The 27747-nt window shown below is 46.2% G+C and overlaps 1 protein-coding gene across 1 annotated transcript; it reads right to left on the bottom strand.

The window, feature by feature from the left end:
- Positions 1–1308: 1308 nt before the first annotated feature.
- Positions 1309–27747, bottom strand: LOC127931298 (centrosomal protein 43-like). The gene is made up of 7 exons (XM_052523325.1): positions 27622–27747; positions 27382–27519; positions 11687–11877; positions 9157–9237; positions 8129–8305; positions 5715–5802; positions 1309–1389 (listed from the first exon to the last, which is right to left on the bottom strand). Exons 1-7 carry the CDS (start codon positions 27745–27747, stop codon positions 1309–1311), a joined length of 882 nt encoding a protein of 293 aa, XP_052379285.1.

Below are 27747 nucleotides of genomic sequence, written 5' to 3'. Positions count from 1 at the left end.
AAAATGCAATTGTGTTTGTTGTCCGTAGCTTATGCCTGCCCATACCATAACCCCACTGTGGGGCACTTTGTTCACAATGTTGACATCAGCAAACCTGCTCGCCCACACGACGCCATACACGTGGTCTGCTGCTGTGAGGCCGGTTGGATGTACTGACAAATTCTCTAAAATTACGTTGGAGGCGGCTTATGGTAGAGAAGTAAACATTAAATTCTCTGGCAACAGCTCTGGTGGACATTCTTGCAGTCCAGCATGCCAATTGCAAGCTCCCTCAAAACTTGAGACATCTGCAGCATTGTGTTGTGACAAAACTGCACATTTTAAAGTGGCCTTTTGTCCCCAGCACAAGGTGCACCTGTGTAATGTTCATTCTGTTGTATTAGCTCCTTGATATGCTACACCAGTCCCGTGGATGGATCATTTTGGCAAAGGAGAAATGCTCACTGACATGGATGTTAACAAATTTGTACACAAAAGTTGAGAAATGTTCTATTATTTCAGCTCATAAAACACGGGACCAACACTTTACATGTTACCTAATAACAGTTTCAGACGATTCTTGGAGCTCCCACATGCATATTGTAATTTACAGGGTGAGTCACGTGCTGCCATTACATTTTTAAAAAGTCACCATTGGCCTCATGGTGAAATCCCTGAGCATTTTCCTTTCTCTCTGGCAACCGAGTTAGGAAGGACGCCTGTATCTTTGCACTGACTGGACGTATTGATACCCCACCCAAAGTGTAATTATTAACCTCACCATGCTCAAAGGGATATTCAATGTCTGCCTTCATTTTTTTTTAAAGGCTCCCTTCTTTGCAAGAAAAACCACCCTGGTCTTTGTGGTTGAAACCGTCTGCCATATGTTAATGCCACAGCATAAATTACAGTAAACTCCCCCATTGTGGTTTCAGATTGACAGAAAACATGTCATCCATGTACCAACCCTGAGATCCTTGACATTCATCTGTATACATGTTATAAAGGAGCACAATAGAAACAGTCTTCAAGAACAATCTGGGGAAGTGGTAATTGTATTAGGTCTGTGTACACAAACTATGTACACACCATGGGAGGCTGGTGGGAGGAGCTACAGGAGGATGGGCTCATTGTAATGGCTGGGATGGAATTAATGGAACGGTATCAAATGACGAAACCACGTTTAACTCCTTTCCAAAGATACCATTACAACCATTACAATGAGCCCATCCTCACATAGCTCCTCCCACCAGCCTCCTCTGGTACAGACAACATAAATAATAGTTAACATAGTAGAAATGGTCTGTGTGGTGTAAGGCTGATGGACTGTCATGCCACGACCTCCATGTCGTCAGCTCCTTGAGTCTGGCTGAGCTGAGATACACTGAGGTCCTGAGTGATCTCATCAAACTGATGGGGGGGATAGATAGGATGGGGGAGAGGAGAAAATAAAGGGTGAGTGTGTGAGAGACAGGGTAATATACCAAAGACACCCTACTTCCTTATTTAAGCAAACATATCACTAGGGCATGATGATAGTGAACAGGCCATATTTAGCTAATCTAATGTAAACTATACAGTACAAGTCAAACGTTCACACCTACTCATTCAAGGGTTTTTCTTTATTTGTTTGACTATTTTCTACATTGTAGAATAAGAGTGAAGACATCAAAACTAACAAATAATAACATATAGAATCCTATAGTAACCAAAAACAGGTAAAACAAATTACCATATAGTAGTCACCCTTTGCCTTGATGACAGGTTTACACACTCTTGGAATTCTCTCAACCAGCTTAATGGGGAATGCTTTTCTAACCATCTTGAAGGAGTTTCCACAAACGCTGGGCACTTGTTGGCTGCTTTTCCTTCATTCTGCAGTCCAACTCATCCCAAACCATCTCAATTGGGTTGAGGTCAGGTGATTGTGGAAGTCAGGTCATCTGATGCAGCACTCCATCACTCTCCTTTGTCAAATAGCCCTCACACAGCCTGGATATGTGTTGGGTCATTGTCCTGTTGAAAAACAAATGATAGTCCCACTAAGCCCAAACCAGATGGGATGGCATATTGCTGCAGAATGCTGTGGTAGCAATGCTAGTTACGTGTGCCTTGAATTCTAAATAAACCACAGACAGTGTCACCAGGAAAGTACCCCCACACAATCACACCTTCTCCTCCATGCTTCAAGGTGGGAACCAAACATGCAGAGATCATCTGTTCACCTACTCTGCATCTCACAAAGACACGGCGGTTGGAACCAAAAATCTCAAATTTGGACTCATCAGACCAAAAGGACAGATTTCCACTGGTCTAATGTCTATTGTTTCTTGGCCCAAGCAAGTCTCTTCTTATTGGTGTCCTTAGTAGTCGTTTCTTTGCAACAATTTGACGATGAAGGCTTGATACACGCAGTCTCCTATGACGAGTTGATGTTGAGATGAGTATTACTTGAAGAATTTAATTGGGCTGCGATTTCTGAGGCTGGTAACTTCAACTTATCCTCTGCAGCAGAGGTAACTTCTTGTGGAGGTCCTCATGAGAGCCAGTTTCATCATAGCGCTTGATGGTTCTTGCATCTGCACTTGAAGAAACTTTCAAATTTTCTCGATTGACTGACCTTCATGTCTTAAAGTAATGAGGAACTGTCATTTCTGCTTGTTTATTTGAGCTGTTCTTGCCATAATATGGACTTGGTATTTTACCAAATAGGGCTGTCTTCTGTATACCACCCCTACCTCGTCACAACACATTGGATTGGCTCAAACACATTAAGATGGAAATAAATTCCACAAATTAACTTAACAAGTTACATCTGTTAATTCAAATGCATTCAACCTCATGAAGCTGGTTGAGTGAATGTGAAGAGTGTGCAAAACTGTCATCAAGGCAGAGAGGGTGGCTACTTTGAGTAATCTCAAATATAAAATATATTTGGATTTGTTTAACAATTTTTTGGTTACTACATGATTCCATGTGTGTTATTTCATTGTTTTGATGTCTTCGCTATTAATCTACAATGTAGAAAATAGTCAAAATAAAGAAAAACCCTTGAATGAGTAGATGTCCGAACTATTGACTGATACTTTGCAATGAGACTCAAAATTGAGGTCAGGTTTATCCTGTTTCCATTGATCATCCTTGAGAGGTTTCTACAACTTGATGAGAGTCCACCTGTGGTAAATTCAATTGATTGGACATGATTTGGAAAGAACCACACCCGTCTGTCTATATAAGGTCAGTGATGTTGACAGTGATGTCAGAGCAAAAACCAAGCCATGAGGTTGAAGGAATTGTCCGTAGAGCGCCGAGACAGGATTGTGTCGAGGCACAGATCTGGGGAAGGGAACCAAAACATTTCTGCATAATTGAAGATCCCCAACAACACAGTGGCCTCCATCATTCTTAAATGGAAGAAGTTTGGAACCACTAGGACTCTTCCTAGAGCGGGCCGCCTGGCCAAACAGAGCAATCGGGGGAGAAGGGCCTTGGTCAGGGACGTGACCAAGAACTCGATGTTCACTCTGACAAAGCTTCAGAGTTTCTCTGTGGAGATGGGAGAACCTTCCAGAAGGACAACCATCTCTCTACCTTTATGGTAGAGTGGCAGACGGAAACCACTCCTTAGTAAAAAGCAATTAGGAATTTGCCTAACAGCACCTAAAGGACTCAGACCATGAGAAACAAGATTCTGTGGTCTGATGAAACCAAGGTTGAACTCTTCAGCCTTCATGCCAAACGTCACATCTAGATGAAACCTGGCACCATCCTTATGGTGAAGCATGGTGGTGGCGACATCATGCTGTAGAGATTGTTTTCAGGGACTGGGAGGGAAAGATGAATGGAGCAAAGTACAGAGAGATCCTTGATGAAAACCTGCTTCAGAGTGCTCAGGACCTCAGACCCTAAGCACACAGCGAAGACAACGCAGGAATGGCTTCAGGACAAGTCACTGAATGTCCTTGAGTGGCCCAGCCAGAGCCCAGAGTTTAACCTGATCGTACATCTCTGGAGAGACCTGAAAATAGCTCCCCATCCAACCTGACAGAGCTTGAAAGGATATGTAGAGAAGAATGGGAGAAACTCCCCAGATACTGGTGCCAAGCTTGTAGCATCATACCCAAGAAGACTCAAGGCTGTAATCACTGCCAAAGTGCTTCAACAAAGTACTGAGTATAGGGTCTGAATACTTATGTAAATGTGATTTCAGTTTACAATTTTTAATACATTTGTGAAAAATGAAAAAATGTTTTTGCTTTGTCATTATGGGATTAAGGCTATAATGTAACAAAATATGGAAAGTGAAGGCGTCTGAAAACATTCAGAGTGCACAGTATGTGGACACCCATTCAAATGAGAGGATTCTGCTATTTCAGGCACACCTGTTGCTGACAGGTATGAAATTGAGCACACAGCCATGCAATCTCCATAGACAAACATTGACAGTAGAATGGCTTTACTGAAGCTCGGTGACGTCCAACGTGGCACCATTATAGGATGCCACCTTTCCAACAAGTCAACTTGTCAAATACATTTCTGCCCTGCTAGAGCTTCCCCGGTCAACTGTTAGTGCTGTTATTGTCAAGGGGTAGGCCACACAAGCTCAAGAAACAGGACCGACGAGTGCTAAAGCGAGTAAAAATGGTCTGTCCTCGTTGCAACACTCAATACAGAGTTCAAAACTGCCTGGATGCAACATCAGCACAATAACTGTTCATCGGGAGCTTAATGAAATGGGTTTCCATGGCCGAGCAGCCGCACACAAGCCTAAGATCACCATGTGCAATGCCAAGCGTCAGCTGGAGTGGTGTAAAGCTCATCGCCATTGGACTCTGGAGCTGTGGAAACGCGTTCTCTGGAGTGATGAATCCCGCTTCACCATCTGGCAGTCTGACAGACTAATCTAGGTTTGACAGAAGCCAGGAGAACGCTACCTGCCTGAATGCATAGTGCCAACTGTAAAGTTTGATGGAGGAGTAATAATGGTCTGGGGCTATTTTTCGTGGTTCAGGTTAGGGCCCTTGGTCCCAGTGAAGGGAAATCTTAATGCTACAGCATACAATGATATGCTAGACGATTATGTGCTTCCAACTTTGGGGAAGATCCTTTCCTGCCCGTGCACAAAGCGAGGTCCACACAGAAATGGTTTGTCGAGATCAGTGTCAAAGAACTTGACTGGCCTGCAGAGCTCTGACCTCAACCCCATCAAACACCTTTGGGATTAATTGGAATACCGACTGCGAGCCAGGCCTAATTGCCCAACATCAGTGCCCAACCTCACTAACGCTCGTGACTGAATGGAAGCAAGTCCCCGCAGCAATGTTCCAACATCTAGTGGAAAGCCTCCCCAGAAGAGGAGGCTGCTATAGCAGCAAAGGGGGAACCAACTCCGTGTTAATGCCCATGATTTTGGAATGAGGTATTGGACAAGCAGGTGTCCACATACTTTTTGGTCATGTAGTGTACTCAAAGAGAATAAACGGTTGATTCCATTTAGATTTATATACCCACACTATACCGGGATTTTTTATTCACCAATTGCTTACTCTCTGACATTTGCAAGTGGACGTCTTCAAGCAGCTTTCCTTTTCTCTACATAGAACTAAACCTGAACAAAACAGCAGTAAATCACTTCCTGTTTCTGAGTCCAGACTGCCAGAGGAACCCACTGCTGCTCACTATCTGAACACAGATACGTAGGGTTGAATGCCTGTTATCCTTACTATCATACATACCTTATTGCTGTTGTCATGTCCCTCGACGGAAACCTCCTCGATCTCTCCTCCAATGCTCACCTCACTCTTAGAGATATCTGATGGATGGCTGGTGGAGGTGAAACAGACACACAGGAAACCCTTTAGATTGATCTCTCTCATTGTACAGATAAGGCATATGAGTGAATGAGCACTGAATACCATCTAAAAATAGCTAGTAAGATCTAGTGAAGATACAGGACAATGATCTCTCTCATTGTACAGATAAGGCATATGAGTGAATGAGCACTGAATACCATCTAAAAATAGCTAGTAAGATCTAGTGAAGATACAGGACAATGATCTCTCTCATTGTACAGACAAGGCATTTGAGTGAATGAGCACTGAATACCATCTAAAAATAGCTAGTAAGATCTAGTGAAGATACAGGAAAATGATCTACATTACCTGTTAAAGTCATCATCATAGTCAACGTCATCATCTGTTAAAACAGAGGTATTTTTTAAGTATAAAAACAATACCAAGACAATATGAATGGCCGCTCGCATCAGTGCGTGCTCTGGTCAGTGGGTATGCTTGCCGGCAGGGCAAAGCCCCCGCCCACAGTGTGAAACCAAACACGCATAAACACAAAATCCCCACCCTCACTCCTGATTGGAAGACCTCAACCATTTATACTGTGCATGCATATGTATTTATTCCAACACTCATTAATTCATACAGCCACAGTTCAACCCATCTTTCCCAGTAAATCATAATTCCTCCATTTCCACCTGCAATACATCCCTCCATTCTACCGTGGTGTCTCACTAGGGACTTGAACCTTCCCATCTGCAACATTTCTGACCAAATTGCCCTAAAATTTAAAAAAAATCCCAACAGTAGAAGGACATTTCCCCCAGCAATCCAGTTTGCAGGTCCAATCACTCCCTGATATCATAACAACCATTCCTGGACCGGACTCCAACAACAATCCAGTTTGCAGGTCCAATCACTCCCTGATATCATGGCATAACAACCATTCCTGGACCGGACTCCAACAACAATCCAGTTTGCAGGTCCAATCACTCCCTGATATCATAACAACCATTCCTGGACCGGACTCCAACAACAATCCAGTTTGCAGGTCCAATCACTCCCTGATATCATAACAACCATTCCTGGACCGGACTCCAACAACAATCCAGTTTGCAGGTCCAATCACTCCCTGATATCATAACAACCATTCCTGGACCGGACTCCAACAACAATCCAGTTTGCAGGTCCAATCACTCCCTGATATCATAACAACCATTCCTGGACCGGACTCCAACAACAATCCAGTTTGCAGGTCCAATCACTCCCTGATATCTTGGCATAACAACCATTCCTGGACCGGACTCCAACAACAATCCAGTTTGCAGGTCCAATCACTCCCTGATATCATGGCATAACAACCATTCCTGGACCGGACTCCAACAACAATCCAGTTTGCAGGTCCAATCACTCCCTGATATCATGGCATAACAACCATTCCTGGACCAGACTCCAACAACAATCCAGTTTGCAGGTCCAATCACTCCCTGATATCATGGCATAACAACCATTCCTGGACCGGACTCCAACAACAATCCAGTTTGCAGGTCCAATCACTCCCTGATATCATGGCATAACAACCATTCCTGGACCAGACTCCAACAACAATCCAGTTTGCAGGTCCAATCACTCCCTGATATCATGGCATAACAACCATTCCTGGACCGGACTCCAACAGCAATTCAGTGATGGACAGTACCAAAAGAGATGCTCTATTGATTCTGGTTCAACGTGGCAAAATCTGCATCACTCTGACTGTTCACTTTTTGTAGCAAATTCTATTGGTAATTTTAAGCCATTTATGATTTCTATTGGTCATTTTAAGCCATTTAATTGGTGGCAGGCAGACAAATTCCTTTTTCTCTCATGTAATGCCGTTTCCATTTTTTGTGGCAGAGCTGCGATAGGTTGGTGCTAATTTTGTATTGACTTCTCTAACAAAAATGGCAGAAATAAAAGCATTTACCATTCACATAGTGATGCTGGAGATGCATCCTCTATTCCAGTATTCACCGAGTGTATAAAACATAATGAACACCTGCTCTTTCCATGACAGACTGACCAGGTGAATCCAGGTGAAAGCTGTGATCCCTTATTGATGTCACTGGGTTTTTCACGCTCTACAGTTTCCTGTGTGTATCAAGAATGGTCCTCTACCCAAATGACATCCAGCCAATTAGACAACTGTGGGAAGCATTGGAGTCAACATGGGCCAACATCCCTGTGGAATTGTAGAGTTCATGCCTCGACGAATTAAGGCTGTTCTGAGGGCAAAAGGGGGTGCAATTCAATATTAGGAAGGTGTTGTTAATGCTTTGTACACTCAGTATATCTTCCTTACACACACATGCTTCTCTCACCGTTCCTGCTGCCTGAGGGGTCTCTGTGGTGGGATTCTCCTGCGTGGGACCCCTCCACCTGCAGCACTCCGTTGGCTGGCCGGGTCCAAAAGAAGGGAGACCAGGGTGCTGCTGCTCACTCCCCTCCCCAAATCTACTGCTCTCCTGGGGGATGACCTGAAGAGGCAAGGCCTCAGTCTGGAGGACACACACAGTCAACAATAACACACATTAACTAAGGTCGAGGAGACATTCACTGAGGTAGACATGTAGTTGATATAAAGGTGTGCGCACGCACAAACCGAGAGAGAGAGGATGCCTTGAGCATGCAGCTCATCTGTTCTCCGAACAGCTCAGTTTATTATCAGTCAGAAAAGAGCTGGTCCCCATCACCCTCTGTGTCACTGCCCAGAGCATACAGGCTGAGTGAGAGAGTGAGACCACAGGCAGGAAGGAGTGCAGTGAAGGAAGGACACTCGCACAACAAACACAGAAATACACACACACAGAAATACACACACACACACAGAAATACACACACACACACAGAAATACACACACACACACAGAAATACACACACACACACAGAAATACACACACACACACACACAGAAAAACACACACACACACAGAAACACACACACACACACACACACAGAAATACACACACACACAGAAATACACACACACACATACACACACACACACACACACACACACACAGAAACACACACACACACAGAAACACACACACACACAGAAATACACACACACACAGAAATACACACACACACACACAGAAATACACATAAATACACACACACAGAAATACATACAAAAAACAAGAACAAACAGAAAAGTAAAAGTCCATAATCTCCATATTGAATGTTAAAGTAAAGACTTTTGATTCCAAGGCTGACAGCAAACGTTACAAAACAACATTCATTACAGTTGAGGCAGGAGGCAAATTATGTGATATTTCACACCTCATCACTCGGAGGTGCACAACTAACTTAGCTAATGATACACCAACACCATGCACACTCACACATTGAGGCCAGTGCCTCTCCTCATTGGAGTAAAGGAGCGCCCTGAGAGGCTCTCCTCCCCCAGAGAGTGGACGAAGCTGCTTGGGTACAGAGGTAAGAGATACACAGATTAACAGAAAGGAAGATGGGAGGAGACAGAGGAAGCTACAGTGGAAGAACAAGGACATGGTGCAACAGAGCAGATCCAGACAACACAGTGCTCCTGTGTATTAAAGCAAAGCATCTGCCACACAACTTAGGCCAAGGTCACAACAGGTTCATGTTTCTAAGGGTCTTTAGTCATCTAAACAAACACCTCCTTTGTACTTTCAACAACAGTGCAGAACACTAACCTAACATAGATTTACAGTTGAAGTGGGAAGTTTACATACACTTAGGTTGGAGTCATTAAAACTTGTTATTCAACCACTCCCAAAATTTCTTGTTAACAAACTATAGTTTTGGCAAGTCGGTTAGGACATCTACTTTGTGCATGACACAAGTCATTTTTCCAACAATTGTTTACAGACATATTATTTCACTTATAATTCACTGTATCACAATTCCAGTATGTCAGAAGTTTACATACACTAAGTTGACTGTGCCTTTAAACAGCGTGGAAAATTCCACAAAATGATGTCTTGGCTTTAGAAGCTTCTGATAGACTAATTGACATCATCTGAGTCAATTGGAGGTGTACCTGTGGATGTATTTCAAGGCCTACATTCAAACTTGTAGATGTAACTTGTTCAAAAATTGTAGACCTCCACAAGTCTGGTTCATCCTTGAGAGCAATTTCCAAAAGTCTGAAGGTACCACGTTCTTCTGTACAAACAATAGTACGCAAGTATAAACACCATGGGACCACGCAGCTGTCATACCTCTCAGGAAGGAGACGCGTTCTGTCTCCTAGAGATGAACGTACTTTGGTGTGAAAAGTGCAAATCAATCCCAGAACTGCAGCAAAGGACCCTGTGAAGATGCTGGAGGAAACAGGTAGAAAAGTATCTATATCCACAGTAAAACGAGTCCTATATCGACATAACCTGAAAGGCCGCTCTGCAAGGAAAAAGCCACTGCTCTAAAACCGCCATAAAAAATACAGATTACGGTTTGCAACTGCACATGGGGACAAAGATCGTACTTTTTGGAGAAATGTCCTCTGGTCTGTTTAAACAAAATATAACTGTTTGGCCATAATGACCATTGTTATGTTTGGAGGAAAAAGGTGGATGCTTGCACGCCGAAGAACACCATCCCAACCGTGAAGCACGGTGGTGGCAGCATCATGTTGTGGGGGTGCTTTGCTGCAGGAGGGACTGGTGCACTTCACAAAATAGATGGCATCATGAGGGAGGGAAATTATGTGGATATATTGAAGCAACTTCTCAAGACAGTAGTCAGGAAGTTAAAGCTTGGTTGCAAATGGGTCTTCCAAATGGACAATGACCCCAAGCATACTTCCAAAGTTGTGGCAAAACAGCTTAAGGACAACAAAGTCAAGGTATTGGAGTGGCCATCACAAAGCCCTGACATCAATCCTATAGCAAATGTGTGGGCAGAACTGAAAAAGTGTGTGCGAGCAAGGAGGCCTACAAACCTGACTCAGTTACACCAACTCTGTCAGGAGGAATGAGCCATAATACACCTAACTTCTTGTTGGAAGCTTGTGGAAGGCTACACGAAACGTTTGACCCAAGTTAAACAATTTAAAGGCAACGCTACCAAATACTAATAAAGTGTATGTAAGCTTCTGACCCACTGGGAATGTGATGAAAGAAATAAAAGCTGAAATAAATCACTCTACTATCATTCTGACATTTCACATTCTTAAAATAAAGTGGTGATCCTAACTGACCTAAGACAGAGCATTTTTACTAGGATTAAAATGTCAGGAATTGTGAAAAACAGAGTTTAAATGTATTTGGCTAAGGTGTATGTACATTTCCAACTTCAATTGTATATTTCAGGTGACCTACTATAGATAGAACAGAGTTGTGTTCATCAGGCACCAAAACGGAAGAAAACTGACTGAAAGTTTCAAAATTATTTATTACAGTGCTACCTAATGATCACAGCCCTGCAGCCCTCCAATTACGAGTCACTGTAATGAGCCCACCTCATTGAGTTTACAGTGAAGACATACTTACTCTTTCTGACTGTTTTTCTTGTTACAGACTGGCCCCTGAATTACTCTTAGTCAGGGGGACACTACTACTTCCATACGCAGCATGACAGAAGAGAGAACATTCAGTGGGCAGAGCCGCACTGCTCTACACAAATTACGGCAGGATGGCGACAATAATTTGTCACAAAAATATCCTGCAGCACCACTTTTTCCAAACAGACCTAACCCCTCAGAGTTGATTAACAACCCTGCATTTTAAGATTCTTAGATATACGGTTCCAAGTTTTGTCATGATACATTTTTAAGCTAATATTAATGACATGCATGTTTTACATTTATCACTAACGCATTACTTATGTGATTGATCATGGAGCAGCACATCTGTTCAATAGAGTATCACATGGGTCTACATTTTCCATCACTTTAACGTAAGGGACCTAGAAACAAAGCCTGTGGTCGTCAACTTCCCAGTGGTCAAAGCATCCTCACCAGCCACAGGGGCGTTGCCGTTGTCCCCATATGCCTCTCTGTACCTCGACACCACGTGACCCTGACCTTTACCCTTTAGAGAGACGAAGTTCAGACTGTTGTCACTGTGGCTGGCCTCCTCGCCCTGTGTGGTACCATAAGGAACAAGACAACAAAAATAACAGAAAATCAGATGTTTAAAGTTGCTTCTGTTTATTTGAGAAGCTCGCATTTATTTGCAAATGGTAAGACGACTTGAAGCGACAGGAAGAGTTAGTTGTGACACGGAAATATTTGCGAGGAAATGTTGACAACGAACCCATTAGCTATGTTAGTCATACCTACTATATCAACCATTAGGACAGTTGAGAACTAACCCAGTAGCTATGTTAGTCTTACCTACTATATCAACCATTAGGACAGTTGAGAACTAACCCAGTAGCTATGTTAGTCTTACCTACTATATCAACCATTAGGACAGTTAGGAACTAACCCAGTAGCTATGTAAGTCTTACCTACTATATCAACCATTAGGACAGTTAGGAACTAACCCTGTAGCTATGTTAGTCTTACCTACTATATCAACCATTAGGACAGTTAGGAACTAACCCTGTAGCTATGTTAGTCTTACCTACTATATCAACCATTAGGACAGTTAGGAACTAACCCAGTAGCTATGTTAGTCTTACCTACTATATCAAGCATTAGGACAGTTGAGAACTAACCCAGTAGCTATGTTAGTCTTACCTACTATATCAACCATTAGGACAGTTGAGAACTAACCCAGTAGCTATGTTAGTCTTACCTACTATATCAACCATTAGGACAGTTGAGAACTAACCCAGTGGCTATGTTAGTCATACTTACTATATCAACCATTAGGACAGTTGAGAACTAACCCAGTAGCTATGTTAGTCTTACCTACTATATCAACCATTAGGACAGTTAGGAACTAACCCAGTAGCTATGTTAGTCTTACCTACTATATCAAGCATTAGGACAGTTGAGAACTAACCCAGTAGCTATGTTAGTCTTACCTACTATATCAACCATTAGGACAGTTGAGAACTAACCCAGTAGCTATGTTAGTCTTACCTACTATATCAACCATTAGGACAGTTGAGAACTAACCCAGTGGCTATGTTAGTCTTACCTACTATATCAACCATTAGGACAGTTAGGAACTAACCCAGTAGCTATGTTAGTCTTACCTACTATATCAACCATTAGGGCAGTTGAGAACTAACCCAGAAGCTGTGTTAGTCTTACCTACTATATAAACCATTAGGACAGTTGAGAACTAACCCAGTAGCTATGTAAGTCTTACCTACTATATCAACCATGAGGACAGTTAGGAACGAACCCAGTAGCTATGTTAGTCTTACCTACTATATCAACCATTAGGACAGTTAGGAACAAACCTAGTAGCTATGTTAGTCTTACCTACTATATCAACCATTAGGACAGTTGAGAACTAACCCAGTAGCTATGTTAGTCTTACCTACTATATCAACCATTAGGACAGTTGAGAACTAACCCAGTAGCTATGTTAGTCTTACCTACTATATAAACCATTAGGACAGTTAGGAACTAACCCAGTAGCTATGTTAGTCTTACCTACTATATCAACCATTAGGACAGTTGAGAACTAACCCAGTAGCTATGTTAGTCTTACCTACTATATCAACCATTAGGACAGTTGAGAACTAACCCAGTAGCTATGTTAGTCTTACCTACTATATAAACCATTAGGACAGTTAGGAACTAACCCAGTAGCTATGTTAGTCTTACCTACTATATCAACCATTAGGACAGTTAGGAACTAACCCAGTAGCTATGTTAGTCTTACCTACTATATCAACCATTAGGACAGTTAGGAACTAACCCAGTAGCTATGTTAGTCTTACCTACTATATCAACCATTAGGGCAGTTGAGAACTAACCCAGAAGCTATGTTAGTCTTACCTACTATATAAACCATTAGGACAGTTGAGAACTAACCCAGTAGCTATGTAAGTCTTACCTACTATATCAACCATGAGGACAGTTAGGAACGAACCCAGTAGCTATGTTAGTCTTACCTACTATATCAACCATTAGGACAGTTAAGAACAAACCTAGTAGCTATGTTAGTCTTACCTACTATATCAACCATTAGGACAGTTGAGAACTAACCCAGTAGCTATGTTAGTCTTACCTACTATATCAACCATTAGGACAGTTGAGAACTAACCCAGTAGCTATGTTAGTCTTACCTACTATATAAACCATTAGGACAGTTAGGAACTAACCCTGTAGCTATGTTAGTCTTACCTACTATATCAACCATTAGGGCAGTTGAGAACTAACCCAGAAGCTATGTTAGTCTTACCTACTATATAAACCATTAGGACAGTTGAGAACTAACCCAGTAGCTATGTAAGTCTTACCTACTATATCAACCATGAGGACAGTTAGGAACGAACCCAGTAGCTATGTTAGTCTTACCTACTATATCAACCATTAGGACAGTTAAGAACAAACCTAGTAGCTATGTTAGTCTTACCTACTATATCAACCATTTGGACAGTTGAGAACTAACCCAGTAGCTATGTTAGTCTTACCTACTATATCAACCATTAGGACAGTTGAGAACTAACCCAGTAGCTATGTTAGTCTTACCTACTATATAAACCATTAGGACAGTTAGGAACTAACCCTGTAGCTATGTTAGTCTTACCTACTATATCAACCATTAGGGCAGTTGAGAACTAACCCAGTAGCTATGTAAGTCTTACCTACTATATAAACCATTAGGACAGTTGAGAACTAACCCAGTAGCTATGTTAGTCTTACCTACTATATCAACCATTAGGGCAGTTAGGAACTAACCCAGTAGCTATGTTAGTCTTACCTACTATATCAACCATTAGGACAGTTAGGAACTAACCCAGTAGCTATGTTAGTCTTACCTACTATATCAACCATTAGGACAGTTAGGAACTAACCCTGTAGCTATGTTAGTCTTACCTACTATATCAACCATTAGGACAGTTAGGAACTAACCCAGGATCCCTCAGGAAACCATCCGCCACCTCATCAGGAGCATGCCCAGGCGTTGTAGGGAGGTCATACAGGCACGTGGAGGCCACACACACTACTGAGCCTCATTTTGACTTGTTTTAAGGACATTACATCAAAGTTGGATCAGCCTGTAGTGTGGTTTTCCACTTTAATTTTGAGTGTGACTGATACATTGATACATTTCATTTCCATTGATAATTTGTGTGATTTTGTTGTCAGCACATTCAACTATTTAAAGAAAAAAGTATTTAATATGAATATTTCATTCATTCAGATCTAGGATGTGTTATTTTAGTGTTCCCTTTATTTTTTTGAGCAGTGTATTTCAACCATTCGGACAGGTGAGAACTTACCTATTAGCTACAGTGGGGAGAACTTGCCTATTAGCTACAGTGGGGAGAACTTACCTATTAGCTACAGTGGGGAGAACTTACCTATTAGCTACAGTGGGGAGAACTTACCTATTAGCTACAGTGGGGAGAACTTACCTATTAGCTACAGTGGGGAGAACTTACCTATTAGCTACAGTGGGGAGAACTTACCTATTAGCTACAGTGGGGAGAACTTACCTATTAGCTACAGTGGGGAGAACTTACCTATTAGCTACAGTGGGGAGAACTTACCTATTAGCTACAGTGGGGAGAACTTACCTATTAGCTACAGTGGGGAGAACTTACCTATTAGCTACAGTGGGGAGAACTTGCCTATTAGCTACAGTGGGGAGAACTTACCTATTAGCTACAGTGGGGAGAACTTACCTATTAGCTACAGTGGGGAGAACTTACCTATTAGCTACAGTGGGGAGAACTTACCTATTAGCTACAGTGGGGAGAACTTACCTATTAGCTACAGTGGGGAGAACTTACCTATTAGCTACAGTGGGGAGAACTTACCTATTAGCTACAGTGGGGAGAACTTACCTATTAGCTACAGTGGGGAGAACTTACCTATTAGCTACAGTGGGGAGAACTTACCTATTAGCTACAGTGGGGAGAACTTACCTATTAGCTACAGTGGGGAGAACTTGCCTATTAGCTACAGTGGGGAGAACTTACCTATTAGCTACAGTGGGGAGAACTTACCTATTAGCTACAGTGGGGAGAACTTACCTATTAGCTACAGTGGGGAGAACTTACCTATTAGCTACAGTGGGGAGAACTTGCCTATTAGCTACAGTGGGGAGAACTTACCTATTAGCTACAGTGGGGAGAACTTACCTATTAGCTACAGTGGGGAGAACTTACCTATTAGCTACAGTGGGGAGAACTTACCTATTAGCTACAGTGGGGAGAACTTACCTATTAGCTACAGTGGGGAGAACTTACCTATTAGCTACAGTGGGGAGAACTTGCCTATTAGCTACAGTGGGGAGAACTTACCTATTAGCTACAGTGGGGAGAACTTACCTATTAGCTACAGTGGGGAGAACTTACCTATTAGCTACAGTGGGGAGAACTTACCTATTAGCTACAGTGGGGAGAACTTACCTATTAGCTACAGTGGGAGAACTTACCTATTAGCTACAGTGGTGAGAACTTACCTATTAGCTACAGTGGGGAGAACTTACCTATTAGCTACAGTGGGGAGAACTTACCTATTAGCTACAGTGGGGAGAACTTACCTATTAGCTACAGTGGGGAGAACTTACCTATTAGCTACAGTGGGGAGAACTTACCTATTAGCTACAGTGGGGAGAACTTACCTATTAGCTACAGTGGGGAGAACTTACCTATTAGCTACAGTGGGGAGAACTTACCTATTAGCTACAGTGGTGAGAACTTACCTATTAGCTACAGTGGGGAGAACTTACCTATTAGCTACAGTGGGGAGAACTTACCTATTAGCTACAGTGGGGAGAACTTACCTATTAGCTACAGTGGGGAGAACTTACCTATTAGCTACAGTGGGGAGAACTTACCTATTAGCTACAGTGGGGAGAACTTACCTATTAGCTACAGTGGGGAGAACTTACCTATTAGCTACAGTGGGGAGAACTTACCTATTAGCTACAGTGGGGAGAACTTACCTATTAGCTACAGTGGGGAGAACTTACCTATTAGCTACAGTGGGGAGAACTTACCTATTAGCTACAGTGGGGAGAACTTACCTATTAGCTACAGTGGGGAGAACTTACCTATTAGCTACAGTGGGGAGAACTTACCTATTAGCTACAGTGGGGAGAACTTACCTATTAGCTACAGTGGGGAGAACTTACCTATTAGCTACAGTGGGAGAACTTACCTATTAGCTACAGTGGGGAGAACTTACCTATTAGCTACAGTGGGGAGAACTTACCTATTAGCTACAGTGGGGAGAACTTACCTATTAGCTACAGTGGGGAGAACTTACCTATTAGCTACAGTGGGGAGAACTTACCTATTAGCTACAGTGGGGAGAACTTACCTATTAGCTACAGTGGGGAGAACTTACCTATTAGCTACAGTGGGGAGAACTTACCTATTAGCTACAGTGGGGAGAACAAGTATTTGATACACTGCCGATTTTGCAGGTTTTCCTACTTACAAAGCATGTAGAGGTTTGTCATTTTTATCATAGGTACACTTCAACTGTGAGAGACGGAATCTAAAACAAAAATCCAGAAAAATCACATTGTATGATTTTATGATTTTATGATGTTCTGTCCCTCATGAGACACTGAAGCCTATTTCACTTCCTCAATATCCAAAGAATAACTAAGATAACTCAAGAAATCTGTAATACATGTGTACATTTTTGCCAAGAATGTTTTAGTTGCACATTTAACTAAGGTGTTTATCAATTTTAAAAAATGTGTGACTTGTCTTATGCAAATAAAGTCTGACTGATGGGCAGGTCTGTCTCACTGTCTATGCTATTGGATAGAGAGCAATCACCACAACTGTTCACCCCCATGTTAGTGGGCATCGTCAAATCAAAACCCAACCTTCATTTAGCTGTTGTGACTCACGTATGTCCAATGTCCATTTTAGATGAGACTGACTTTATGACCAAAATGATCCTATTTCCACTTTGCAGTCAAATTTGACACTAATACATTTTTGACTCATATCGATGCCACATAGGTTGTTTTCAAAGGAATTTGTTGCTTTTTAAAGTCAGCCTCCTGGGGAAAACAATCCAACTTTTGAGCATGAGATTCATATCTACATAACCTGATTCAAATGGTCCTTTGTGGTGTTACATGCTAGTTATTCATGTGCACCTTTGTGGCCCACAGAGTTCTCAGTAAGCATTAGCATGCTAGATTAGCCACGTGAGCTCATTCTGCTGATTTGAGCAGAGTATGAAACATGACTGGAAGAAAGTAGGACAAACTTGTTATGTCAGAAACTCGCTGATCAACAGGAAAACCATTTTTTCTCAATCATCTCAACCTTTCAAGCAGGATTCATTCTCATGACCCAGATAATATTAGCATTTGTTAGTTATATCTGCATTTGGTAGTCAATGACAACCATAAGATATACTAATTTTCTTTTATTTCCAGGCAGCTCAGGTCTATTGACAAACAGCCTAAATGTTGTTGTATAAATGATAACATCTGTGTGTTCATGTTGTAGGCCAGTGCCGGGCAACTGGTGGCCCGTGGATCAAATAAGAACCCAGTCTGGGTCTCAACTTACTGTTTAAAGTTAGAATAGTAAAATACAATTTCTACATTTGGTTGTGCATCAGCAGTTTCTCTTGTTATGTCAGTCACTCAATTACCCAGGGTAGTTAACATGTTTTAGATTGGTAAATGAGTCTAGCCAGCTATCTAGTAATCATGGTCGAATTACCGACCGGGGTCCCCCATTGATTTTGAGCAGTGAAAAGTAGATGGAAAGCAGATGGAGAACAGAGCAGGAAAGCAGAGGGGGAACAGAGCAGGAAAGCAGAGGGGGAACAGAGCAGGAAAGCAGAGGGGGTACAGAGCAGGAAAGCAGAGGGGGAACAGAGCAGGAAAGCAGAGGGAGAACAGAGCAGGGAAGCAGATGGAGAACAGAGCAGGAAAGCAGATGGAGAACAGAGCAGGAAAGCAGAGGGGGAACAGAGCAGGAAAGTAGAGGGGGAACAGAGCAGGAAAGCAGAGGGGGTACAGAGCAGGAAAGAAGGGGGGGAACAGAGCTGTAAAGCAGAAGGGGAACAGAGCAGGAAAGCAGAGGGGGAACAGAGCAGGAAAGCAGGGGGGAACAGAGCAGGAAAGCAGAGGGGGAACAGAGCAGGAAAGCAGATGGAGAACAGAGCAGGAAAGCAGAGGGAGAACAGAGCAGGAAAGCAGAGGGAGAACAGAGCAGGAAAGCAGAGGGAGAACAGAGCAGGAAAGCAGAGGGGGAACAGAGCAGGACAGCAGAGGGGGAACAGAGCAGGAAAGCAGATGAAGTACAGAGCAGGAAAGCAGAGGGAGAACAGAGCAGGAAAGCAGATGGAGAACAGAGCAGGAAAGCAGAGGGGGAACAGAGCAGGAAAGCAGATGGAGAACAGAGCAGGAAAGCAGAGGGAGAACAGAGCAGGAAAGCAGATGGAGAACAGAGCAGGAAAGCAGAGGGAGAACAGAGCAGGAAAGCAGAGGGGGAACAGAGCAGGAAAGCAGAGGGGGAACAGAGCAGGAAAGCAGATGGAGAACAGAGCAGGAAAGCAGAGGGAGAACAGAGCAGGAAAGCAGAGGGGAACAGAGCAGGAAAGCAGAGGGGGTACAGAGCAGGAAAGCAGGGGGAGAACAGAGAGGGAAGGAGTGGGGGAACAGAGCAGGAAAGCAGATGGAGAACAGAGCAGGAAAGCAGAGGGAGAACAGAGCAGGAAAGCAGAGGGGGAACAGAGCAGGACAGCAGAGGGGGAACAGAGCAGGAAAGCAGATGGAGAACAGAGCAGGAAAGCAGAGGGGGAACAGAGCAGGAAAGCAGAGGGGGAACAGAGCAGGGAAGCAGAGGGGGTACAGAGCAGGAAAGCAGAGGGGGAACAGAGCAGGAAAGCAGAGGGGAACAGAGCAGGAAAGCAGAGGGGGAACAGAGCAGGAAAGCAGAGGGGGAACAGAGCAGGAAAGCAGATGGAGAACAGAGCAGGAAAGCAGAGGGACAACAGAGCAGGAAAGCAGAGGGGGAACAGAGCAGGAAAGCAGAGGGGGAAAAGAGCAGGAAAGCAGAGGGGGAACAGAGCAGGAAAGCAGAGGGGGAACAGAGCAGGAAAGCAGAGGGGGAACAGAGCAGGAAAGCAGAAGGAGAACAGAGCAGGAAAGCAGAGGGGAACAGAGCAGGAAAGCAGAGGGGGAACAGAGCAGGAAAGCAGAGGGGGAAAGAGCAGGAAAGCAGAGGGGGAAAAGAGCAGGAAAGCAGAGGGGGAACAGAGCAGGAAAGCAGAGGGGGAACAGAGCAGGAAAGCAGAGGGGGAACAGAGCAGGAAAGCAGAGGGGGAACAGAGCAGGAAAGCAGAGGGGGAAAAGAGCAGGAAAGCAGAGGGGGAACAGAGCAGGAAAGCAAAGGGAGAACAGAGCAGGAAAGCAGAGGGAGAACAGAGCAGGAAAGCAGAGGGAGAACAGAGCAGGAAAGCAGAGGGAGAACAGAGCAGGAAAGCAGAGGGGGAACAGAGAAGGAAAGCAGAGGGGGAACAGAGCAGGAAAGCAGGGGGGAACAGAGCAGGAAAGCAGAGGGGAAACAGAGCAGGAAAGCAGATGGAGAACAGAGCAGGAAAGCAGAGGGAGAACAGAGCAGGAAAGCAGAGGGAGGACAGAGCAGGAAAGCAGAGAGGGAACAGAGCAGGACAGCAGAGGGGGAACAGAGCAGGAAAGCAGATGGAGAAAAGAGCAGGAAAGCAGAGGGAGAACACAGCAGGAAAGCAGAAGGAGAACAGAGGAGGAAAGCAGATGGAGAACAGAGCAGGAAAGCAGAGGGGGAACAGAGAAGGAAAGCAGAGGGGGAACAGAGCAGGAAAGCAGGGGGGGAACAGAGCAGGAAAGCAGAGGGGGAACAGAGCAGGAAAGCAGAGGGGAAACAGAGCAGGAAAGCAGAGGGGGAACAGAGCAGGAAAGCAGGGGGGGAACAGAGCAGGAAAGCAGAGGGGGAACAGAGCAGGAAAGCAGATGGAGAACAGAGCAGGAAAGCAGAGGGAGAACAGAGCAGGAAAGCAGAGGGAGAACAGAGCAGGACAGCAGAGGGGGAACAGAGCAGGACTGCAGAGGGGGAACAGAGCAGGAAAGCAGAGGGGGAACAGAGCAGGAAAGCAGAGGGGGAACAGAGCAGGAAAGCAGATGGAGAACAGAGCAGGAAAGCAGAGGGAGAACAGAGCAGGAAAGCAGAGGGGGAACAGAGCAGGAAAGCAGAGGGGGAACAGAGCAGGAAAGCAGAGGGGGAACAGAGCAGGAAAGCAGAGGGGAAACAGAGCAGGAAAGCAGAGGGGGAACAGAGCAGGAAAGCAGAGGGGGAACAGAGCAGGAAAGCAGAAGGAGAACAGAGCAGGAAAGCAGATGGAGAAAAGAGCAGGAAAGCAGAGGGAGAACAGAGCAGGAAAGCAGAGGGGAACATAGCAGGAAAGCAGAGGGGGAACAGAGCAGGAAAGCACAGGGGGAAAAGAGCAGGAATGCAGAGGGGGAACAGAGCAGGAAAGCAGAGGGGGAACAGAGCAGGAAAGCAGAGGGGAACAGAGCAGGAAAGCAGAGGGGGAACAGAGCAGGAAAGCAGATGGAGAACAGAGCAGGAAAGCAGATGGAGAACAGAGCAGGAAAGCAGATGGAGAACAGAGCAGGAAAGCAGAAGGAGAACAGAGCAGGAAAGCAGAGGGAGAACAGAGCAGGAAAGCAGAGGGAGAACAGAGCAGGAAAGCAGAGGGGGAACAGAGCAGGAAAGCAGAGGGGGAACAGAGCAGGAAAGCAGAGGGGGAACAGAGCAGGAAAGCAGATGGAGAACAGAGCAGGAAAGCAGATGGAGAACAGAGCAGGAAAGCAGATGGAGAACAGAGCAGGAAAGCAGAAGGAGAACAGAGCAGGAAAGCAGAGGGAGAACAGAGCAGGAAAGCAGAGGGAGAACAGAGCAGGAAAGCAGAGGGGGAACAGAGGGGGAACAGAGAAAAGCAGAGGGGGAACAGAGCAGGAAAGCAGATGGAGAACAGAGCAGGAAAGCAGAGGGGGAACAGAGCAGGAAAGCAGAGGGGGAACAGAGCAGGAAAGCAGAGGGGGAACACAGCAGGAAAGCAGAGGGGGAACAGAGCAGGAAATCAGATGGAGAACAGAGCAGGAAAGCAGAGGGAGAACAGAGCAGGAACGCAGAAGGAGAACATAGCAGGAAAGCAGATGGAGAACAGAGCAGGAAAGCAGAGGGAGAACAGAGCAGGAAAGCAGAGGGGGAACAGAGCAGGAAAGCAGAGGAGGAACAGAGCAGGAAAGCAGAGGGGGAACAGAGCAGGAAAGCAGAGGGAGAACAGAACAGGAAAGCAGATGGAGTACAGAGCAGGAAAGCAGAGGGAGAACAGAGCAGGAAAGCAGAGGGGGAACAGAGCAGGAAAGCAGAAGGTGAACAGAGCAGGAAAGCAGAAGGTGAACAGAGCAGGAAAGCAGATGGAGAACAGAGCAGGAAAGCAGATGGAGAACAGAGCAGGAAAGCAGAGGGGGAAAAGAGCAGGAAAGCAGAGGGGGAACAGAGCAGGAAAGCAGAGGGGCTACAGAGCAGGAAAGCAGAGGGGGAACAGAGCAGGAAAGCAGAAGGAGAACAGAGCAGGAAAGCAGAGGGGGAACAGAGCAGGAAAGCAGAGGGGGACAGAGCAGGAAAGCAGAGGGGGAACAGAGCAGGAAAGCAGAAGGAGAACAGAGCAGGAAAGCAGATGGAGAAAAGAGCAGGAAAGCAGAGGGAGAACAGAGCAGGAAAGCAGAGGGGAACAGAGCAGGAAAGCAGAGGGGGAACATAGCAGGAAAGCACAGGGAGAAAAGAGCAGGAATGCAGAGGGGGAACAGAGCAGGAAAGCAGAGGGGGAACAGAGCAGGAAAGCAGAGGGGGAACAGAGCAGGAAAGCAGAGGGGGAACAGAGCAGGAAAGCAGATGAAGAACAGAGCAGGAAAGCAGAGGGAGAACAGAGCAGGAAAGCAGAAGGAGAACAGAGCAGGAAAGCAGAGGGAGAACAGAGCAGGAAAGCAGAGGGGGAACAGAGAAGGAAAGCGGATGGAGAACAGAGCAGGAATGCAGAGGGAGAACAGAGCAGGAAAGCAGAGGGGACACAGAGCAGGAAAGCAGAGGGGGAACAGAGCAGGAAAGCAGAGGGGAAAGAGCAGCAGAGAAAAGCAGAGGGGGAACAGAGCAGGAAAGCAGAGGGGAACAGAGCAGGAAAGCAGAGGGGGAAAGAGCAGGAAAGCAGATGGAGAACAGAGCAGGAAAGCAGAGGGAGAACAGAGCAGGAAAGCAGAGGGAGAACAGAGCAGGAAAGCAGATGGAGAACAGAGCAGGAAAGCAGAGGGGGAACAGAGCAGGAAAGCAGAGGGGAACAGAGCAGGAAAGCAGAAAGCAGGGGGAACAGAGCAGGAAAGCAGAGGAACAGAGCAGAAAGCAGATGGAGAAAAGAAAAGCAGAAGGAGAACAGAGCAGGAAAGCAGAGGGGGAACAGAGCAGGAAAGCAGAGGGGGAACAGAGCAGGAAAGCAGAGGGGGAACAGAGCAGGAAAGCAGAGGGGAACAGAGCAGGAAAGCAGAGGGGGAACAGAGCAGGAAAGCAGAGGGGGAACAGAGCAGGAAAGCAGATGGAGAACAGAGCAGGAAAGCAGAGGGAGAACAGAGCAGGAAAGCAGAAGGAGAACAGAGCAGGAAAGCAGAGGGGGAACAGAATGCAGGAAAGCAGAGGGGGGGACAGAGCAGGAAAGCAGAGGGGGAACAGACAGGAAAGCAGGAAAGCAGAGGGGGGAACAGAGCAGGAAAGCAGGGGGAACAGAAAGAGCAGGAAAGCAGAGGGAGACAGAGCAGGAAAGCAGATGGAGAACAGAGCAGGAAAGCAGAGGGAGAACAGAGCAGGAAAGCAGAGGGAGACAGAGCAGGAAAGCAGAGGGGGACAGAGCAGGAAAGCAGAGGGGGACAGAGCAGGAAAGCAGAGGGGGGACAGAGCAGGAAAGCAGAGGGGAGCAGGACAGAGGGGGACAGGAAAGCAGAGGGGGAACAGAGCAGAGCAGGAAAGCAGAGGGGAACAGAGCAGAGCAGGGGGAAAAGCAGGAAAGGGGGAACAGAGCAGGAAAGCAGATGGAGAACAGAGCAGGAAAGCAGAGGGAGAACAGAGCAGGAACGCAGAAGGAGAACAGAGCAGGAAAGCAGATGGGAAACAGAGCAGGAAAGCAGAGGGAGAACAGAGCAGGAAAGCAGAGGGGGAACAGAGCAGGAAAGCAGAGGAGGAACAGAGCAGGAAAGCAGAGGGGGAACAGAGCAGGAAAGCAGAGGGAGAACAGAACAGGAAAGCAGATGGAGAACAGAGCAGGAAAGCAGAGGGAGAACAGAGCAGGAAAGCAGAGGGGGAACAGAGCAGGAAAGCAGAGGGGGAACAGACCAGGAAAGCAGAGGGGGACAGAGCAGGAAAGCAGAGGGGGAACAGAGCAGGAAAGCAGAAGGAGAACAGAGCAGGAAAGCAGATGGAGAACAGAGCAGGAAAGCAGATGGAGAACAGAGCAGGAAAGCAGAGGGGGAACAGAGCAGGAAAGCAGAGGGGGAAAAGACCAGGAAAGCAGAGGGGGGACAGAGCAGGAAAGCAGAGGGGGAACAGAGCAGGAAAGCAGAAGGAGAACAGAGCAGGAAAGCAGATGGAGAACAGAGCAGGAAAGCAGAGGGAGAACAGAGCAGGAAAGCAGAGGGGGAACAGAGCAGGAAAGCAGAGGGGGAAAAGACCAGGAAAGCAGAGGGGGAAAAGAGCAGGAAAGCAGAAGGAGAACAGAGCAGGAAAGCAGATGGAGAACAGAGCAGGAAAGCAGAAGAAGAACAGAGCAGGAAAGCAGAGGGGGAACAGAGCAGGAAAGCAGATGGAGAACAGAGCAGGAAAGCAGAGGGGGAACAGAGCAGGAAAGCAGAGGGGGAACAGAGCAGGAAAGCAGATGGAGAACAGAGCAGGAAAGCAGAGGGAGAACAGAGCAGGAAAGCAGAAGGAGAACAGAGCAGGAAAGCAGAGGGGGACAGAGCAGGAAAGCAGAGGGGGACAGAGCAGGAAAGCAGAGGGAGAACAGAGCAGGAAAGCAGAGGGGGAACAGAGCAGGAAAGCAGAGGGGGAACAGAGCAGGAAAGCAGAGGGGGAACAGAGCAGGAAAGCAGATGGAGAACAGAGCAGGAAAGCAGAGGGAGAACAGAGCAGGAAAGCAGAGGGAGAACAGAGCAGGAACGCAGAAGGAGAACAGAGCAGGAAAGCAGATGGAGAACAGAGCAGGAAAGCAGAGGGAGAACAGAGCAGGAAAGCAGAGGGGGAACAGAGCAGGAAAGCAGAGGAGGAACAGAGCAGGAAAGCAGAGGGTGAACAGAGCAAGAAAGCAGAGGGAGAACAGAACAGGAAAGCAGATGGAGAACAGAGCAGGAAAGCAGAGGGAGAACAGAGCAGGAAAGCAGAGGGGGAACAGAGCAGGAAAGCAGAGGGGGAAAAGAGCAGGAAAGCAGAGGGGAACAGAGCAGGAAAGCAGAGGGGGAACAGAGCAGGAAAGCAGAAGGAGAACAGAGCAGGAAAGCAGATGGAGAACAGAGCAGGAAAGCAGATGGAGAACAGAGCAGGAAAGCAGAGGGGGAACAGAGCAGGAAAGCAGAGGGGGAACAGAGCAGGAAAGCAGAGGGGGAACAGAGCAGAAAAGCAGAGGCGGAACAGAGCAGGAAAGCAGAGGGGGAACAGAGCAGGGAAGCAGAGGGGGAACAGAGCAGGAAAGCAGAGGGGGAACAGAGCAGGACAGCAGAGGGGGAACAGAGCAGGAAAGCAGATGGAGAACAGAGCAGGAAAGCAGAGGGAGAACAGAGCAGGAAAGCAGAGGGGGACCAGAGCAGGAAAGCAGATGGAGAACAGAGCAGGAAAGCAGAGGGAGAACAGAGCAGGAAAGAAGAGGGGGAACAGAGCAGGAAAGCAGAGTGGGAACAGAGCAGGAAAGCAGAGGTGGAACAGAGCAGGAAAGCAGAGGGGGAACAGAGCAGGAAAGCAGAGGGGGAACAGAGCAGGAAAGCAGAGGTGGAACAGAGCAGGAAAGCAGAGGGGGAACAGAGCAGGAAAGCAGAGGGGGAAAAGAGCAGGAAAGCAGAGGGGGAACAGAGCAGGAAAGCAGAGGGGGAACAGAGCAGGAAAGCAGAGGGGGAACAGAACAGGAAAGCAGAGGGGGAACAGAGCAGGAAAGCTGATGGAGAACAGAGCAGGAAAGCAGAGGGGGAACAGAGCAGGAAAGCAGAGGGGGAACAGAGCAGGAAAGCAGAGGGGGAAAAAAGAGCAGGAAAGCAGAGGGGGAACAGAGCAGGAAAGCAGAGGGGAACAGAGCAGGAAAGCAGAGGGGAACAGAGCAGGAAAGCAGAGGGGGAACAGAGCAGGAAAGCAGAGGGGGAAAAGAGCAGGAAAGCAGAGGGGGAACAGAGCCGGAAAGCACAAGGGGAACAGAGCAGGAAAGCAGAGGGGGAACAGAACAGGAAAGCAGAGGGGGAACAGAGCAGGAAAGCAGATGGAGAACAGAGCAGGAAAGCAGAGGGGGAACAGAGCAGGAAAGCAGAGGGGGAACAGAGCAGGAAAGCAGAGGGGAAAAGAGCAGGAAAGCAGAGGGGGAACAGAGCAGGAAAGCAGAGGGGGAACAGAGCAGGAAAGCAGAGGGGGAACAGAGCAGGAAAGCAGATGGAGAACAGAGCAGGAAAGCAGAGGGGAAATGAGCAGGAAAGCAGAGGGGGAACAGAGCAGGACAGCAGATGGAGACCTGAGCAGGAAAGCAGAGGAGGAACAGAGCAGGAAAGCAGATGGAGAATAGAGCAGGAAAGCAGAGGGGGAACAGAGCGGGAAAGCAGAGGGGGAACAGAGCAGGAAATCATAGGGGGAAAAGAGCAGGAAAGCAGAGGGGGAACAGAGCAGGAAAGCAGAGGGGGAACAGAGCAGGAAAGCAGAGGGGGAACAGAGCAGGAAAGCAGAGGGGGAACAGAGCAGGAAAGCAGAGGGGGAAAAGAGCAGGAAAGCAGAGGGGGAACAGAGCAGGAAAGCAGAGGGGAACAGAGCAGGAAAGCAGAGGGGAACAGAGCAGGAAAGCAGAGGGGGAACAGAGCAGGAAAGCAGAGGGGGAACAGAGCAGGAAAGCAGAGGGAGAACAGAGCAGGAATGCAGAGGGGGAACAGAGCAGGAAAGCAGAGGGGAAACAGAGCAGGAAAGCAGAGGGGGAACAGAGCAGGAAAGCAGGGGGGGAACAGAGCAGGAATGCAGAGGGAGAACAGAGCAGGAAAGTGGTCCATTATATCCACAAGCTGGACACTCCATTCGGATGGGGAGAAAAAACACAACAGGAGGTGAAGGACAGCCATTTAAGAGCACAATCTAATTAGCAAGGCTTCGGGTTTGGACAACTGCTAATGTCAGTCTCTTTGGAGAGCAAAGGAATACGCTAATGTACGTGAATGAATAAATGTAAGTAAAATGTTAATCCCTGTGTACTGGTGTGTCTTTACTGCTGAGAAGATGGAGGCCTTCTCCCTGTGTCTGTCTCTCTTGACAAGCTCAAGCAGCAGAGGAGTGGTCCTATTCATATCGGTCTCAGTGATACCCAGATCACGAGACACCTGCTCACAGCTGTCCAGGCCATTTAGCTGAAAATAAAACACACACAGTGAATGCAGCACTGACATTTGCAAGTATTTTATTAGACCAAATGTCCAGCCAGGCCCATCCACTGGGAGTAACACACTCACTGAGTTGATCTCTGGCTGGAAGACAGCAAGCGTGAAGTCTACGTGGAACACCTGCAGGAGGTCTATGATAAGGCTGTCTATGATAAGGCTGGCATCGTACAAATGGAAGGATATGATCAACCTCAT

This window comes from Oncorhynchus keta, chromosome 8, assembly GCF_023373465.1.
Source record: "Oncorhynchus keta strain PuntledgeMale-10-30-2019 chromosome 8, Oket_V2, whole genome shotgun sequence".
NCBI classification, from domain to species: domain Eukaryota; kingdom Metazoa; phylum Chordata; class Actinopteri; order Salmoniformes; family Salmonidae; genus Oncorhynchus; species Oncorhynchus keta.
The sequence above is the reverse complement of the archived record's forward strand: the minus strand, read 5'-3'. Positions and strand labels throughout refer to the sequence as shown.

Excerpts from the sequence above, each read along its gene's own strand:
- LOC127931298 (XM_052523325.1), bottom strand. The coding sequence starts at position 27,747 with ATGAGGTTGATCATATCCTTCCATTTGTACGATGCCAGCCTTATCATA. Across the intron at positions 27,520-27,621 it reads TCCAGCCAGAGATCAACTCA|CTAAATGGCCTGGACAGCTG; the intron begins GTGAGTGTGTTA and ends TTTTATTTTCAG. Across the intron at positions 9,238-11,686 it reads TCTAGGTCCCTTACGTTAAA|CAGCTTCGTCCACTCTCTGG; the intron begins GTGATGGAAAAT and ends TCTGTACCCAAG.